The sequence below is a fragment of the Lolium rigidum genome, unplaced genomic scaffold, assembly GCF_022539505.1.
Source record: "Lolium rigidum isolate FL_2022 unplaced genomic scaffold, APGP_CSIRO_Lrig_0.1 contig_38441_1, whole genome shotgun sequence".
Classification (NCBI taxonomy): domain Eukaryota; kingdom Viridiplantae; phylum Streptophyta; class Magnoliopsida; order Poales; family Poaceae; genus Lolium; species Lolium rigidum.
The window spans coordinates 11,020-24,565 of NW_025900419.1; the positions used below are offsets into that span (position 1 = coordinate 11,020).

Consider the following 13,546-nt stretch of genomic DNA (forward strand, 5'->3'; position numbering starts at 1 on the left):
CCGTGGGGGATCTCCTTGGGCGCCTCATGTAAGAATTGGTAGTCACTAGGGTCACCACCAATCTTGTAGACGACGTATGCCGATGAATTCGGCACTTCGGTGCTGCCAACGCGAACGGCAGCGGCGGACGGGCTACTGGAGTGGCATCTCTCCTTGGTAAGTCCCCAGAGCTGGTCCTGACGGAGAATACCGATGGCTCATGATTTTCTGGATCACGCGCAGAGCGACACGCTCCAAAGTGTTCACCAGGCTCTCAGAGTGGCGGTGCAGCGAATGAGCCACCATGAAGTTGATCTCCTAACGCAGCGACCTGGTGCGTTCTTCTGACGGGGAGGACATGTCCACTCCATCGAGCGCGCCTTCAGGTAAGAACCCCTTCCACCTGATGCCATGGGAGCGGGTTCTGTGGAAAGAGCCGATGAGGTCGGCTTCGAGGACTGCTTTGATCTCGTCATGCTTCTTCTTGAGCTCCTCGGCCGGATCCTCGTACTTGACCGGAGTGCCTTCCGCCATCTCGGATGTAGATGGCGATGCGGTGGATGTCGAAGATGGTCCCACCGGGCGTGCCGAATGTGTTGCGGTCGAAACCCACCGGCCGGCAGCCGACGGGCAACACCGTAGAGCCGGGAATCTCCGGGACTCGCGGCCGGCCCCGGTCCCTCCGAGCGACGGCCCGCAAAGCCTTCGCACGCACGTCCGATGCTGATGCAGGGCGTGCCACCCGACCTATACCCGGTCGGGAAGGTGTTGGATGATGCCTCGCTTAGTTTCCTGCATGGCATACACGTAAACGTTAAATACGAGCCTCGATCGGCTCTGGGTTGTCTCGTGAATCGGCTCAAAGAGCCGATCCACCCATGATACGTACGAGGTGTACGATCGGATGGTGGTCCTGCTTGATCAAGATAAAGCTAAAGCGACCTACTACGATTTGGGGTTTTCACCGCACAATCGGAACATCCTACTCGTGATCGAGCCTGGCGGCCACGCACGGTGATCGTAAACCGACCCTAGACAAGGCCTAAAAACCAACACGAAGTTGATCCTCGGAACATCCTCGTCTAGGGCTAGCGAACTACACCCTACGCGCCACTCTGGATCCTTCGACCCGTTTGTAAGGCCTAACAATGCGGATATTAAACTAATCCTTGAAGAACAAGGAGCAATCATAACGGATTGGATCTACTAAACGATGATCAAGCGGTGCCGCCCTTACACCCGTGATAGGCGTAAGGGCGGCTAGATGCCTAAGGGTTGCACGACGATAGCATATGATACGAAGAACAATGCTAACCCTAAAACATCTATGATAACTACGTTGCTCGCCATCAAAAAGGCTTCGATAGACGAGCAACGCATGAACGACGAATAAACGTGTGTTGCCTAGATCGCAAGATGCGATCTAGGCAGCATGGTGCTTACCCGGAAGAAACCCTCGAGACGGGGGAGTTGGCGATGCGCCGAGATTGGTTTGTGGTGAACGTTGATTATTGTTTATTTCATAAACCCTAGATACATATTTATAGTCCAGGGGACTTTCTAACGTGGGAATAATCCCAACCGGGCACGAGCCCAAACTCCTTCTAACCGACACGCATCCTACTATGTTACAGATACACGGGCAAACTAGCCCAAACTTGATACACAAGGCCGATTCATGTACTCCTTCTATGTATATTCTTCAAACCCATCTTCAATCGCGGCCCACCTCTGATCCGGTCGAATTCTGGTGATAACAGCCGTCAAGCGACATGACCAACCCGCCAATTTCAAGTTGAAGCAAACCCAGCAGGAGGCCGAACCTGCCACGAGGGTGGCCGCCACGCTAGCCTTTCAGATGCAGGCGAACGCCAACACGCATATGAGGTCGAGGCCATGTTCTACTTGACGCAAGAGAGGATCATTACTAATGCTCCTCCGGCTCCTCAGACATCGTCGGTGAGCTCGGTAAGTTTGATATGCATCGGCCAATCCATGCACCGTCAACTTCTTGATGATCTAGTTGAGCACATGTGTGCACATCATGAAAACAAGTAGTTTATGTTCATGCCATCTAGTGCACAATTTTGTGTATTTTTTGGAATATTTCAAAAAATGTATTTAAATTTGAATTATTGTTTGAGATGTGTTGTTTGATTTTTTTGAATCAATATATGAGCAGACAGTCATCTTTGATATTATTTGTACTAGTTGAATTCGTGTGCGTTGCCACATTTCATTGAAAATTTCCGTCGCCCCATATGTAGTACATCATAACATACTTTGCATGTAAATATTTACTTATATATAGAAACTTTAACAATCAAAACTTTCAGTTAGCATAATTTAACATCATATGGATAGAAAATCAAGGACCCAAATAACATGTGGCTTCCAAGGAGTTTAAGTATTGTGAGCTATTCCATCTCTAGAAGTAATTCCTTGATTTGATTCAAAGAGCTATTCCATTCTTTTTTACATGATAGGAATTTTTCTATGAATCTCTTTCAAAAATTAAATATCCATGCATCAATAGAAAAAGTAAGCTTGCATTTAGAATTTGATGTAATAACTACATAAAAATGGTAAGACACAAGTGGAGCCATAACTTAGTTTGATTTAGGTTTTTAAATTAAATGCAAGATTAATCAATGTTGAGGTCCAAGATATCATGAGAAGTTCAACGGAGAGTTAAGAGATAATAATAGAAGGAAATAATGGAATTGTAAATGTGATTTCCGACCACGCAGGAAATCAATCCTGGCGTCTGTGGCAAGAGAGCAGCATGAAGCCCCGAACAGATGAAAGAGTACAATGATTTTTAAAACAATTTAAGTTCAGTGTAAGAGGGGATGAAGATCTCCCATGGAAAGTCATGTACATACTAAAAATGGAAATATGTTTTCAACATGATTTTCTCTACCCTTTTAGCCATCCGTTTCCATTGCTATTTATCATGGATCATTTTTTTCTATTTTCCATGAAGAGCATTAACAGATACAAATGGAAATATGCAATGTGTTCTTGTTCTTAGATAAACCACAAAAAATCCTAGAACGTGAAATAAACATGGAAGGGTGCGGAGATATCAGTTCCTGGTACTGGCGTTAGATTCTAGTGAAATCTGTGAAGAAAGCCGTCAAACCCCACAATGTTTATCCAGAACTCATCATCAGATCCCGATGAAAGTTAAAGTGCAGGAATTGATTCTCATTTTTGTTGTATATGTAAAACAAGAAGGTGCAATTTAATAGCAGTCACGGTACAAACCACTACTTGGCAGGAAAATATACGTGGCAATGTAGTAGGGCAACAATTTGTTCCTCCGGGAATCAAGAGAAGTTATAGAAGATTTAATGCCCTAATGGTATAAATATTTGCTTTGTGACTCCATTGCAACCTAATTCTTTCCTAGGTGGTCTAAATTTATGTTGGTCTCACAAGAGTATTAGTGAATGCATAGAAAATCAGCACAACTTGTACTTACTACTTCATGCAAGTAGCAACTCCAAACTAATGTAAGGAATGCAAACAAATATCACACTTGGAGATTATGAGCATGTGCTCTTGCAACCAGATCAGATGGTGTCATGAAATAGTTATTTACAACCAGAACAATGGTATATTTCCATATGGACCAAGGACGACAACATACTTACTACAGTAATATATATGCAAGATACTCATCTGAAGTGATTTCCCCATATGATTGGAAGCAAAAAAAAAACATCAGTAATATCCATCCATACAGTAAGGTTGTTCAGCTGAAGCACCAAAAGCTCAGATGTAGTCCATCGAGACATATATACGTGATTTTTCTATGATATAATTGACTTTCTGCGGCGCCGGCGACGTGACCAATACGGATTCCGGCGAGGCGAGGCAGCTTTGCAGGAAAAAATGGTGGTGAGACGGGGAGAACACCAGCGAACTTGGGATGGCGAACGTGCAGGACATAGTGAGGGCCTTCAGACAAAAACAGACACAATATTCGGTGTGGCTCCATCTCTCCTTCCTCATGATGCCCACTTTGATCTCCTCCTGTCACCACCACAGAGAGAAACACAGATGCATATGTTTGGAAGGATCACAACGTAGTTGAAGCATTCAGTCAAGCAGGCCAACACAACTGTACCTTAAACTTACCGTCGAGGACTCAAGGTGGCATTCGGGTCGTATTCCTCCACCTTGTCAGCTTGATCGATCACGTTAGAAATGAACATACTCAACATCACCCTCTTCATCACATGATCATGAGGGATCACGAAGAATTATACCGTAGAGCTGGTCGGGAAGAGGAACATGACGGCGAGCACGGGTGAAGGGGCCCATAGCGAGCAACTCGTCGTCGAGGATGTGGACGTTGGAGAACTATGCCTCCCAGTCCCCACATGAACTGCATGTATCAACGACAGTCGTGGCACGGGCGGAGCTTCGTTGGGTCAAAACGGGCTATGGCCCGCCCATGTTTTCTGTCAAAAGAATATTTAGTCCTATGCATCTATGGCCCAGCTCAGCACAACATAATGGCCCGTTATGTTGCATGTCTCTAGTCTTGCTCGTCTCTCTCAGTTTCGTCCTTAAGGATGTGGTGGGCGTCTCGCTATCCATGTAGCGATCTAGACTGAAAAACATGAGGGATCTGGGGAATCGCTGGAGTGGGTGCTAGTAGCAAGGGGGCATTAGGGCATCTCCAACCGAGCGATCCAAATGGACGCGCTGGATCGTCTGTTTTGGGTTATTTGGGTGGCCGAGCGGACACGCGGACAGCGGCCCGTATCCGCGTGTCCGTTTGGGTCGCACGCAGCGCCCAACACGCGTGCGCAGCGCATATGTAATTAAAAAAACTTAGCCCTATTTTAGGCAATTTTTACACAAAAGAAAGCCCTATATGGGCTTTAAACTAAAAAAAAGCAAACTCTAGCCAGGGTTTGCGAGCACGGTGGCTGCCGGCAGTACTACCCCCAGTAGTACTCGTCGGCGGCGGCGTCGATGACGGCGGCGGCGTCGATGACGACGACGCCCCCCGGCGGCGACGCGCTGTTCCGGCTCGAAACGCCGGAGGGCGCCGGGACTCCGGCCGTGGCGACCACTCGCGCCCTTTCCCGAGGCGGAGTGCGGGTTCGGCGTGGCTGGACCCATTTTTGTCCGGGTCGGACCCATCCGGACGCGCGGGCGCGTGATGGGTCGCCCCTTTGGAGATGCCCTTAGTGCCGCTCCGCCACCAGCGGGCATGGGGCGACCAGGAGATCGCGCAGCTGCACGTGAGGCCGCACCGCACGCGCACGGGCATGGTCACAACCGGCCGCCAAGCAACGTTGCGATTGAATCTAGCCTAAAATCTTCTCCAATTTTCCCCATGTACTTTCCTTTCTCCCCTAAATTCTTGGGTGCAGTTCCATAGCACGGTGGATTCTTTACAAATTTATTCTTCATTTTTTATGAATTTCAACAGCCATGAGACAATTTATAGGTACTCCCTCTGTTTATTAATACAAGACGCTTTAGATACTTTAATTAAAGTGACTAGATACAAAGTAAAATAAGTAAATCTCACACAAAAATAATCTATATACAAATTAAAGTACTCTAAGTGAATCTACAAAAGAGATAAAACATATATTATGAAAGAGAACCGAGGAAGTAATAGCTAATGTCTAGGTATGGTCTAGAACAATTTTTGTGTGCTTTCTTTTAACCTGGCCCGCCCATGAAATTTTTTCAAGCTCCGCCACTGAGTCGTGGCGGCAGCCCCAACTGTCAGTGAGAGCGCTCGCGGAACGAACGGGAAGTAGAGGCGGGTTGGGTAGGGCCATGGCCACCTCACCTATTTCTTTAGGCCTGGTTGGCCTTGAGCGGAATTCATCTCTTTCCCAACTTCTCTCGGCATGCGGGGGATGAGATTACACGGGAGATACTTTTTGGTAGCATGCGTAGGATTAATTAGGAAGAAATTGATTGCCTCAGTAATTGAACGTCAAATACCAGATTGTCTAATGAAAGAAGGAAAGAATGATATGATTGATACCGATTGATACTAATTGATACTAATTAGGAGATAATTATTTAACGAAAGAATGAAAGAAGGAAAGAAGGTTTCCTTTTTCCAACGGTGATTGTTTAAGGGAAGGTTTTGATGGTGATTGTTTCCTTTATTGTGCAGATTTAATTGATACGCAATAAACTTTTATCCATTTTCCTTTAACCACTTTTGAAGTTTCCTTGATTTATGATGATCTGATTGGTAGGCAATAAATTCTAAACTTTTTTCCATCCGAAGCGGCGTGGGTTTGTTGAGCGTCTTTGTCTCTTTGAGAGTGATTAACGGTTAGGATTGCTCCAATGTTTGATGTCAAAGTTTACACCATCCCCAACTGCATGATATAATAAGAAAGATCATAAAGTATATTGTAGAAGCAGAAAATTGAGGAAAGAGGAAGAAGAAATGAAGTGGACAGATGGTGGGGACACCCTTGGAACTAGGGTGAACTTTCTGACTATTTTTTTTGCGAAAAGAACCACTGATCTATTAATCATCATCAACGACTGTACATGGAACAATAATAGTATTAAAAATTATATAAAGATCTTTACACCATCTTGCGGAGACTATGAAAACTGGTTATCCATATATTACTCACATATGGACCAATAGAGTAGACAAATGGCGCAGAGTTTGCCCTGATCATATTTAGGAGGAGCAAGTGATGATATATCCAGCCGGCCGGGACCCGGGAGCGGGAGTGGATAGATGGTATATGTACGTACGTTGCAGTTGCAGACAACACGAAAATGAGATGATGCATATGTGGACCATAACATCACAAGACGGGAGGTACAGTTATAGGATCATCTTCTATCATCTCACCCGGCCAATGGGGCTCAGGCATTCAGATTTTGGTTGCATCCCTGTCCAACCAAACCGCTGCATATATACCCATCCCTGTCCATAAAACCCACACTTCACCAGCACGCCCTACCTAGCTAGCTGCGCCACTCACTCGCTACTAACACCAGATCGGAGCAATGGCCGCCCTTTCCTCTGCAGCCGTGACCGTCCCTTCCTTCTCCCGGGCCGCCGTTGCTCCCCGGAGCTCCAGCAGCAGGCTGGTGGTGCGCGCCTCGTTCAGCAAGGCCTGCGGCGCCGCCGCCGTGGCCGTGGCCGCCAGCGCGATGCTGTCCGGCGGCGCCATGGCGCAGGACGTGCTCCTCGGCGCCAACGGCGGCGTGCTGGTGTTCGAGCCCAACGACTTCAGCGTCAAGGCCGGCGAGACCATCACCTTCAAGAACAACGCCGGGTACCCGCACAACATTGTGTTCGACGAGGACGCCGTGCCGTCCGGCGTCGACGTCGCCAAGATCTCCCAGGAGGAATATCTCAACGCCCCCGGCGAGACCTTCTCCGTCACCCTCACCGTGCCCGGGACGTACGGCTTCTACTGCGAGCCACACGCCGGAGCCGGCATGGTCGGCAAGGTCACCGTCAACTAAGCTTAGCTGTCTTGCTCTTGCCACCAATCAATTGTACTACGATCTGTTTTATGTATTATAAGATCGATCGATGAGGCTCTTGTTTATAAGTGCTCGCGCTCCTTCATACCATCATATAATAATCTGTGTATGTCTATATGTTTTATTTTATTTTTGCAACAACCTTTTGCTCTGCTTACTTACAGCACAGTTAAGCTAATTTCACTGTACGTAGTAATTTGTATTCTTAACCACCATCTCAACTCACACTATTGCGCTTCCTTCAAGCCAAGAAAAGCAAAGATATATTAACACTTGTAGCAACATCTCAGCTTTACAATTCCACTTCCATCATAACAGCATTTCGGTGTAAGCAAAATAAACAGAAAATGATACATTTATTCCACTCAGATATATGCTTTCAAACTGTGTGTATGCTTCTGCCTATTTGGGTGCTCAAGCTAGAGCTGTTTGTGTGTAACAGTTGATAGTCTTGTCCTTCTCTGTAACATCTGGTTCGAAATCATCTTTTCACATGCTTGGCTGGCTAGATCTTTACATGTAACAAAACCAAGTAAGAGTAAACTTCCATGTACACTGTAACCCAGCCTCGTCTAGCGGAAGTAGCCGTAGAGCTCCAGGAAGCAGATGCAGAGATTCCAGTTGTTCGACACACCGGCCGTTGGGCCTGTCAGAGCAAGCCTGAAGAACCGGAAGGGCAACAGCGCCGATGGGCCAGTGATTGGCCATGACGCAAACTGGCCTGGATGGCAAATGGTCCGCTCGTCTTCATGGACACCAAGGCTTGTCCAGTTCTCACCGTCCATCGATCCCTGATCCACTCTCATGTCAACCCTTCATCTCTCGAAAGAAAATTCTCACAAAATATATCTCGCAAAGGGGGAAAAAGGAAAAAAAAAAGTAAAGGTACCTGAAGAACCCAAGACCTCATAAACGTTCTGGAGCCATCCTGCCTCACTGTGTAGTAGTTGCACATAAGCTGCACAAGCCCGCGTGATAACTTATCATTTTTGGCTCACATTACACAAAATAACTTTTATTCTTTCTTCAGATAAACAACCTGATGGTCCTGTCCAATGTCTACCATCCACCAAGAGCACTTCTTGCCATCGTCGTCACGAGGCCCAGCAAAGCAAGTCGCCTGATGTCATGTACCAACATGTGAACTTCATCCCAAGCAAGGGGACTAATAAATATATGTTTGCCAAGCATTTCTAGCAACATCAATACCTGGTAATTTTTTGAAACAAGAACCTTCGGATCTGTGTACCTTGAATTTGGGCTGCTTGCCATTACAGTGATATTCTAGTAGAACAAAATCAAGGCCACAATAAACTTGAGTAATTATGTTGAATACTCACAAACACAAATAAAGCTTCGCCTTCTCTTACCTTGGCCAGAACAGGATTGATCCATTGGTGCTTCCCAAATGAAGTCCCAGCATAGTAGATTACACCATTGTTATCACCATCCGAAATATACTGAAGCTCCCTATAACTTGAGCGTCTATGTAGAAATCTCTCACTGGAAGGTTTAAGGTTCATAAATTTTCAGGCATACCTACAACTCTTACTGCAGCTGATCATACATTAACATATACTGACCATTTGTTTGCTGTTGGCATCCTTGGTCCAGCATTGGAGAACTCAACGGCTTCAGCAACCTGTTACACAAGATATCAGCTGTACTCTTCCTGTGTAGAATCTCATACCCTGACACGCCACAAAAAAGGACATAAATTACTAACCAACTTTCCGAACAGTTGTATGTGCTTTGCAAGGTTACTTTTTTCCATCTGCGGTGAAATAACAAGTGCTGTTAGCAGCTTAATAAGAAATTTCAGTGATAGGTAAAAACTGCTCCATGATAGGACAATACAACAAAAGGCAGTACCCGCTGAAGGAGAGACAGCTGCATTAGAGGGAAACGCACAAGTGGTAGTAAATCATTGATGGTGGTAAGCCTCTCCCCAAAGAGTTGCTCTGGTGTTGAAGTGCTTAATAGTTTATCTACAGAATTCCAGTAACAAGTTTCAGAAGCCTCCATGCACCATGTTAAGATGGCATCCAGAACCTTCTCTTCCGACGTCACAGTCATATCAACATGCTGTAAAATTAGTACTATTATGAACAATGTTGACAAAAAAAACTAGCTACAATAATGAGCAACATTAGTCCATTTAGGACAAAAATTATTCTCAAGAAACTTAGCACGCAATTCTGAACATATGTTTTCAACTATTTAATCCTTAACTCAACTTCAATACATGCGCCAGAGATACCACCAGTGTTCAGATTACTATGTTGGCAAAACTAACATTTGAAGTACTCCCTCCGATTCATATTACTTGCCACTAGTATGGATGTACCTAGAACTAAAATATGTCTAGATACATCAATATTAGTGGCAACTAATATGGATCGGAGGGAGTAATAAAAGTGGAGAACTTAACAATCTATACCTAAAACCACATGAGACTTTTAAAAAAAAATCTGAATATGTAGGTTGATCAACAGAACCCACCCAGCATTTGCAAGGTTAAAACCGGAAAAACTTGCTTGCTAGGTAAAATCCAACAATTAGACATGAAAAGAATTGTAGAGCTTCATCAGCTCTATTATAATTGTAAGTTGTTTCTAGTAAAATCGATGCACTTGTGGGAGGTGACACTTGAAGCAACCTATTACAGATTTCAAATGTGATGTTCAATCTCGATGGGCACCTTTATCTATTTTCTCAGACATGATTCATATTTGGCCCGACTGCTGGGCAATTGATCAAATGAAAACAGTATTCTAACTTGCCTGAAGAATATCCTTAAATGTTGCCTCATCTAACAACACAAAGTCCGTGCAAGCAGTTGTGCAATAATCAAAGTGCGTTGCAAATTTCCGCTTGCAAATTTCTTCAAGCAATTTACAAGACGCGATTGATGACACTGCTTGTAATACTGAACATACTGTGTCCTGCAATAAACTTTCAGGGGTCAGTCTACGCTGAGCCAGATAGCAAGTTCACCAAATTTGCAGAAGCCATATCCCTTAAATTCGGAAAATAAGCTTCTTCCAGTAGGACACTCGAATCCTGCATGTATAATGCAGATGGAAAGTTGTATCAATATCTTAAAGACTTGATTTCTGAGGCCAATGACCCTACTTATTATTTGTCACGACCAGCACAGGCCCAGGCAAAGTCTTGAATAGCAACAGATAAAAGCTACATAGATTGCAATGAATAGACACTACAGAAGCCAGTACTCAGTATTATTTTAGTTTTTTTAATACACGAACATGGCTACATGCAAAATGAAGTTTACAAAGTGTTTTTGTATGAACAACAGTGCTCTATAATTTGGTGGTAATAAAGTGTTTATCATAAATAGTCTTCAGCCCTACTAAATTTCACTATCAGCAACTTCTATCACTCTATATAAGAGAAAACAAAGGTACCTCTGAAAGGAATTCCATAATTTTTTTACAGCACTCAAACTGAAGAACAGTGATGCCGAACTGATCCGATAATAAGAGCAGCTGAACCAAAACTGAAGTGATATACCGGTTATCGACTATGAGTTCCCCACTGTACATAAACTGAAGGAGGAGAGAAAACGCTTGAGCAGAAACATCTTCGAAAAATACATTCGGAGCTTTGCTTTCTTTCATCCCATTTGTGAACATCTGCATATGTACACCCACATCGTTGGTTATGCTAAGGTTGATGGATTATGCCAAAATGTGAATATTACAAACTGACAAAGATTAGAAACAGATACAATGTGGAACAACAATGTACCTTGGTGAATGGCATGCTCCACAAGCTAAGGATGAGTTTGTGAGCCTGGGCAACTAGACCGTGTCCAGTAACAAAGATATTTATGTCACTATGTTCACCACTTGCAAGGAACTGTTTAATTTTTTGCACACACACTGGAGCCTTGAAAGGGAAATAGCCAACCTGATGAGCTTGAGATCCACTACTTGATACTTGTAAGTTGTTGCTAGAAGCAGAGAGTTTGTTACCAATCTTAGTCAAACAGTACAGCATTTCTTCACAACGTTTTACCAACGGTTCAACTTTAAATTGTAAGCTCAACTCCAGCAGTGAATCCAGATGCCACTCTGCAATCTGAGTCGACACAAAAATAAGAGCACCATATATGATAAACAGACTACAGCTTTGCTCTGTTTCAAAAGAAGAGCATTTAAAAAAAATCAAAGCTTACCTGAGTAGAACCTGCATAGATATACTCAAGAAGAGAGTGGAGAACTGGGTAGGACACTGACGGAAGCTCGATGGTAGATCCATTCATTGAGCTAAAATCAAACTCTCCGGAAGCGGCCAAGACAATTTTGTGCGCAGGGATGACCTTCCTTTCAGTGCCAACAACAAATATAGCATCAGAGAAATCCCAGCTCTCAAGAAAGTCTGAAATTAGCCTTTGCTCGCAGCCATCTTTTGGTTCTTCGTTTTTGGTATGGCCTCCTTCCCCATGCCGTTCAGCATAAGCATACTCGATTTGGCTCCAAAGGATGCTGTTCTGAGGAGCTGATGGAAGCACGCTTATATTTCGATAGCCCACGTGCTTGTCCCAGCTGGACAACCCCACGTACTGAACACTTCGGTTGGGATCAGGGTCAAGCCACTGGAACAGGACGTTGTTGTTTGGATGCCTTCCTTGCCCAATGCTTATCAATCCATCGTAGATGCTGATCCAGTAGCTCTGGAAAGACGACAAGCGGCATAACCCGATACCAGCTTCATCGACAACGGTCCTTCCGTCCACTTCGATCTTCAACCTTTTGTTCCTATGGCTGCCCAAGATGACGGTGTAATGACGAGCGCTGTCCATCCTGTAGTGGTAGTGCTGGCTCCCAAGCTGCTCGCGGAACACCAGGGTGACATCGTTCTGAGCAGACGCCTCGAACGCGATGCACCCGCGGCCGGCCTCGGCAAAACGGGAACTCCTCGCCCCACACGCACTCGAAGGGGGCGACCGTCAAGGATCTCTTTCTGTCCTCTACTCTCATTGTGCAAGTAGTTTTAACTGAAAGAGGGAGGACAACATCACGTTGTACATCAAGAGCAATTGGCAAAAATATGAGACTTGTAGTAAATCAAATAACTAAGGAAGTAAAGAAGAAGAAGAAGAAACAAGACACAGAAATCATATCAAACAAGGAAGGGGCATGGCCTAGCATGAGGTTTGAAATATGAAGATGTTATTACAAAGATCCATATGGGTTGGATTCGTTTCCCCCTGCACCCTAATTTACAAAGATCCATTTCGTATACAGTCAATGCATCCAGATGGGATTTTTGGAGGTTAATCAGTTTGGGTATGAGTATTAATCACTAAAACAAATACCTCGAATACCAGTCAGTGTCAAGGTTGCGGACGGGGTAGACGCGATGCGGTGGAGAGAACCAGAGGGGGAAGCGGCGATGGCGGTGGGGGGGACGGCGTCGGCGGCAGATGTGGGCACAACGGCGGGTGGTCGGATTGGAGCTTGAGAGAGGGATAGGGAGGGGATGGTGGAGAGAGAAATTTTGTCTGACCTGTGTGATGCCAGTTCATGGACTTTTTTTGGGAGAGGGGGGATGGATCTTTTCTTTTCTTTTATATTTAGTAGGGCGACAGATAGGTTATCCTTATCCAAGAAAGTTTCTGTTTCACGTGATTCGGAAACGATGTTAGAGTTGAAGAAAAAAATTCTATGAAATCTGGTGCAAATGCATCTGAAGGAGAAGTCATAAACAATCTATTTGGGAAAAAAAATTCTAAGTTCCGAAATTTCTTTGTAGTATCAAATAAGCCCAAGCCTATTTCATAACCTAATCTCACTGTGTAATTTTGTTTTCGAAATGTTTCGAAATATTACTTTTAGTTGAATGCAGTTATTATGGAAAATGATAGTCAGTTAAATACTATATGTCCTCGTCAAAAATGATAATCAGTCCGAAATAATTGATATAGAGTTTTAAAAATTAACCTTGCATACAAAAAAAGGCATTTGTCTTATCCCTTACAACATGAACGAAGTGGCTCGCTTGGTTGGGTATTTGGATACAAGATGGT

At 44.5% G+C, this 13,546-nt stretch overlaps 2 protein-coding genes across 2 annotated transcripts; one reads left to right on the plus strand and one right to left on the minus strand.

Moving 5' to 3' along the window:
• The first annotated feature begins 6,940 nt into the window (after positions 1–6,940).
• LOC124681272 (plastocyanin, chloroplastic) lies at positions 6,941–7,559 on the plus strand. Its single transcript, XM_047216206.1, has one exon. The coding sequence runs from the start codon at positions 7,006–7,008 to the stop codon at positions 7,468–7,470; it is 465 nt and encodes a 154-aa protein (XP_047072162.1). The 5' UTR covers positions 6,941–7,005; the 3' UTR covers positions 7,471–7,559.
• Positions 7,560–7,731: 172 nt separating this feature from the next.
• On the minus strand, positions 7,732–13,063 carry LOC124681271 (BTB/POZ domain-containing protein At2g30600-like). Its single transcript, XM_047216204.1, is given in 14 exon segments — positions 7,732–8,282; positions 8,381–8,449; positions 8,531–8,611; positions 8,701–8,775; positions 8,862–8,994; positions 9,075–9,133; positions 9,218–9,265; positions 9,364–9,576; positions 10,275–10,436; positions 10,920–11,147; positions 11,263–11,595; positions 11,693–12,427; positions 12,429–12,514; positions 12,836–13,063. Coding segments are annotated over 13 exon segments (2,424 nt in total). The 5' UTR covers positions 12,498–12,514; positions 12,836–13,063; the 3' UTR covers positions 7,732–8,063.
• Between the last annotated feature and the right edge of the window lie 483 nt (positions 13,064–13,546).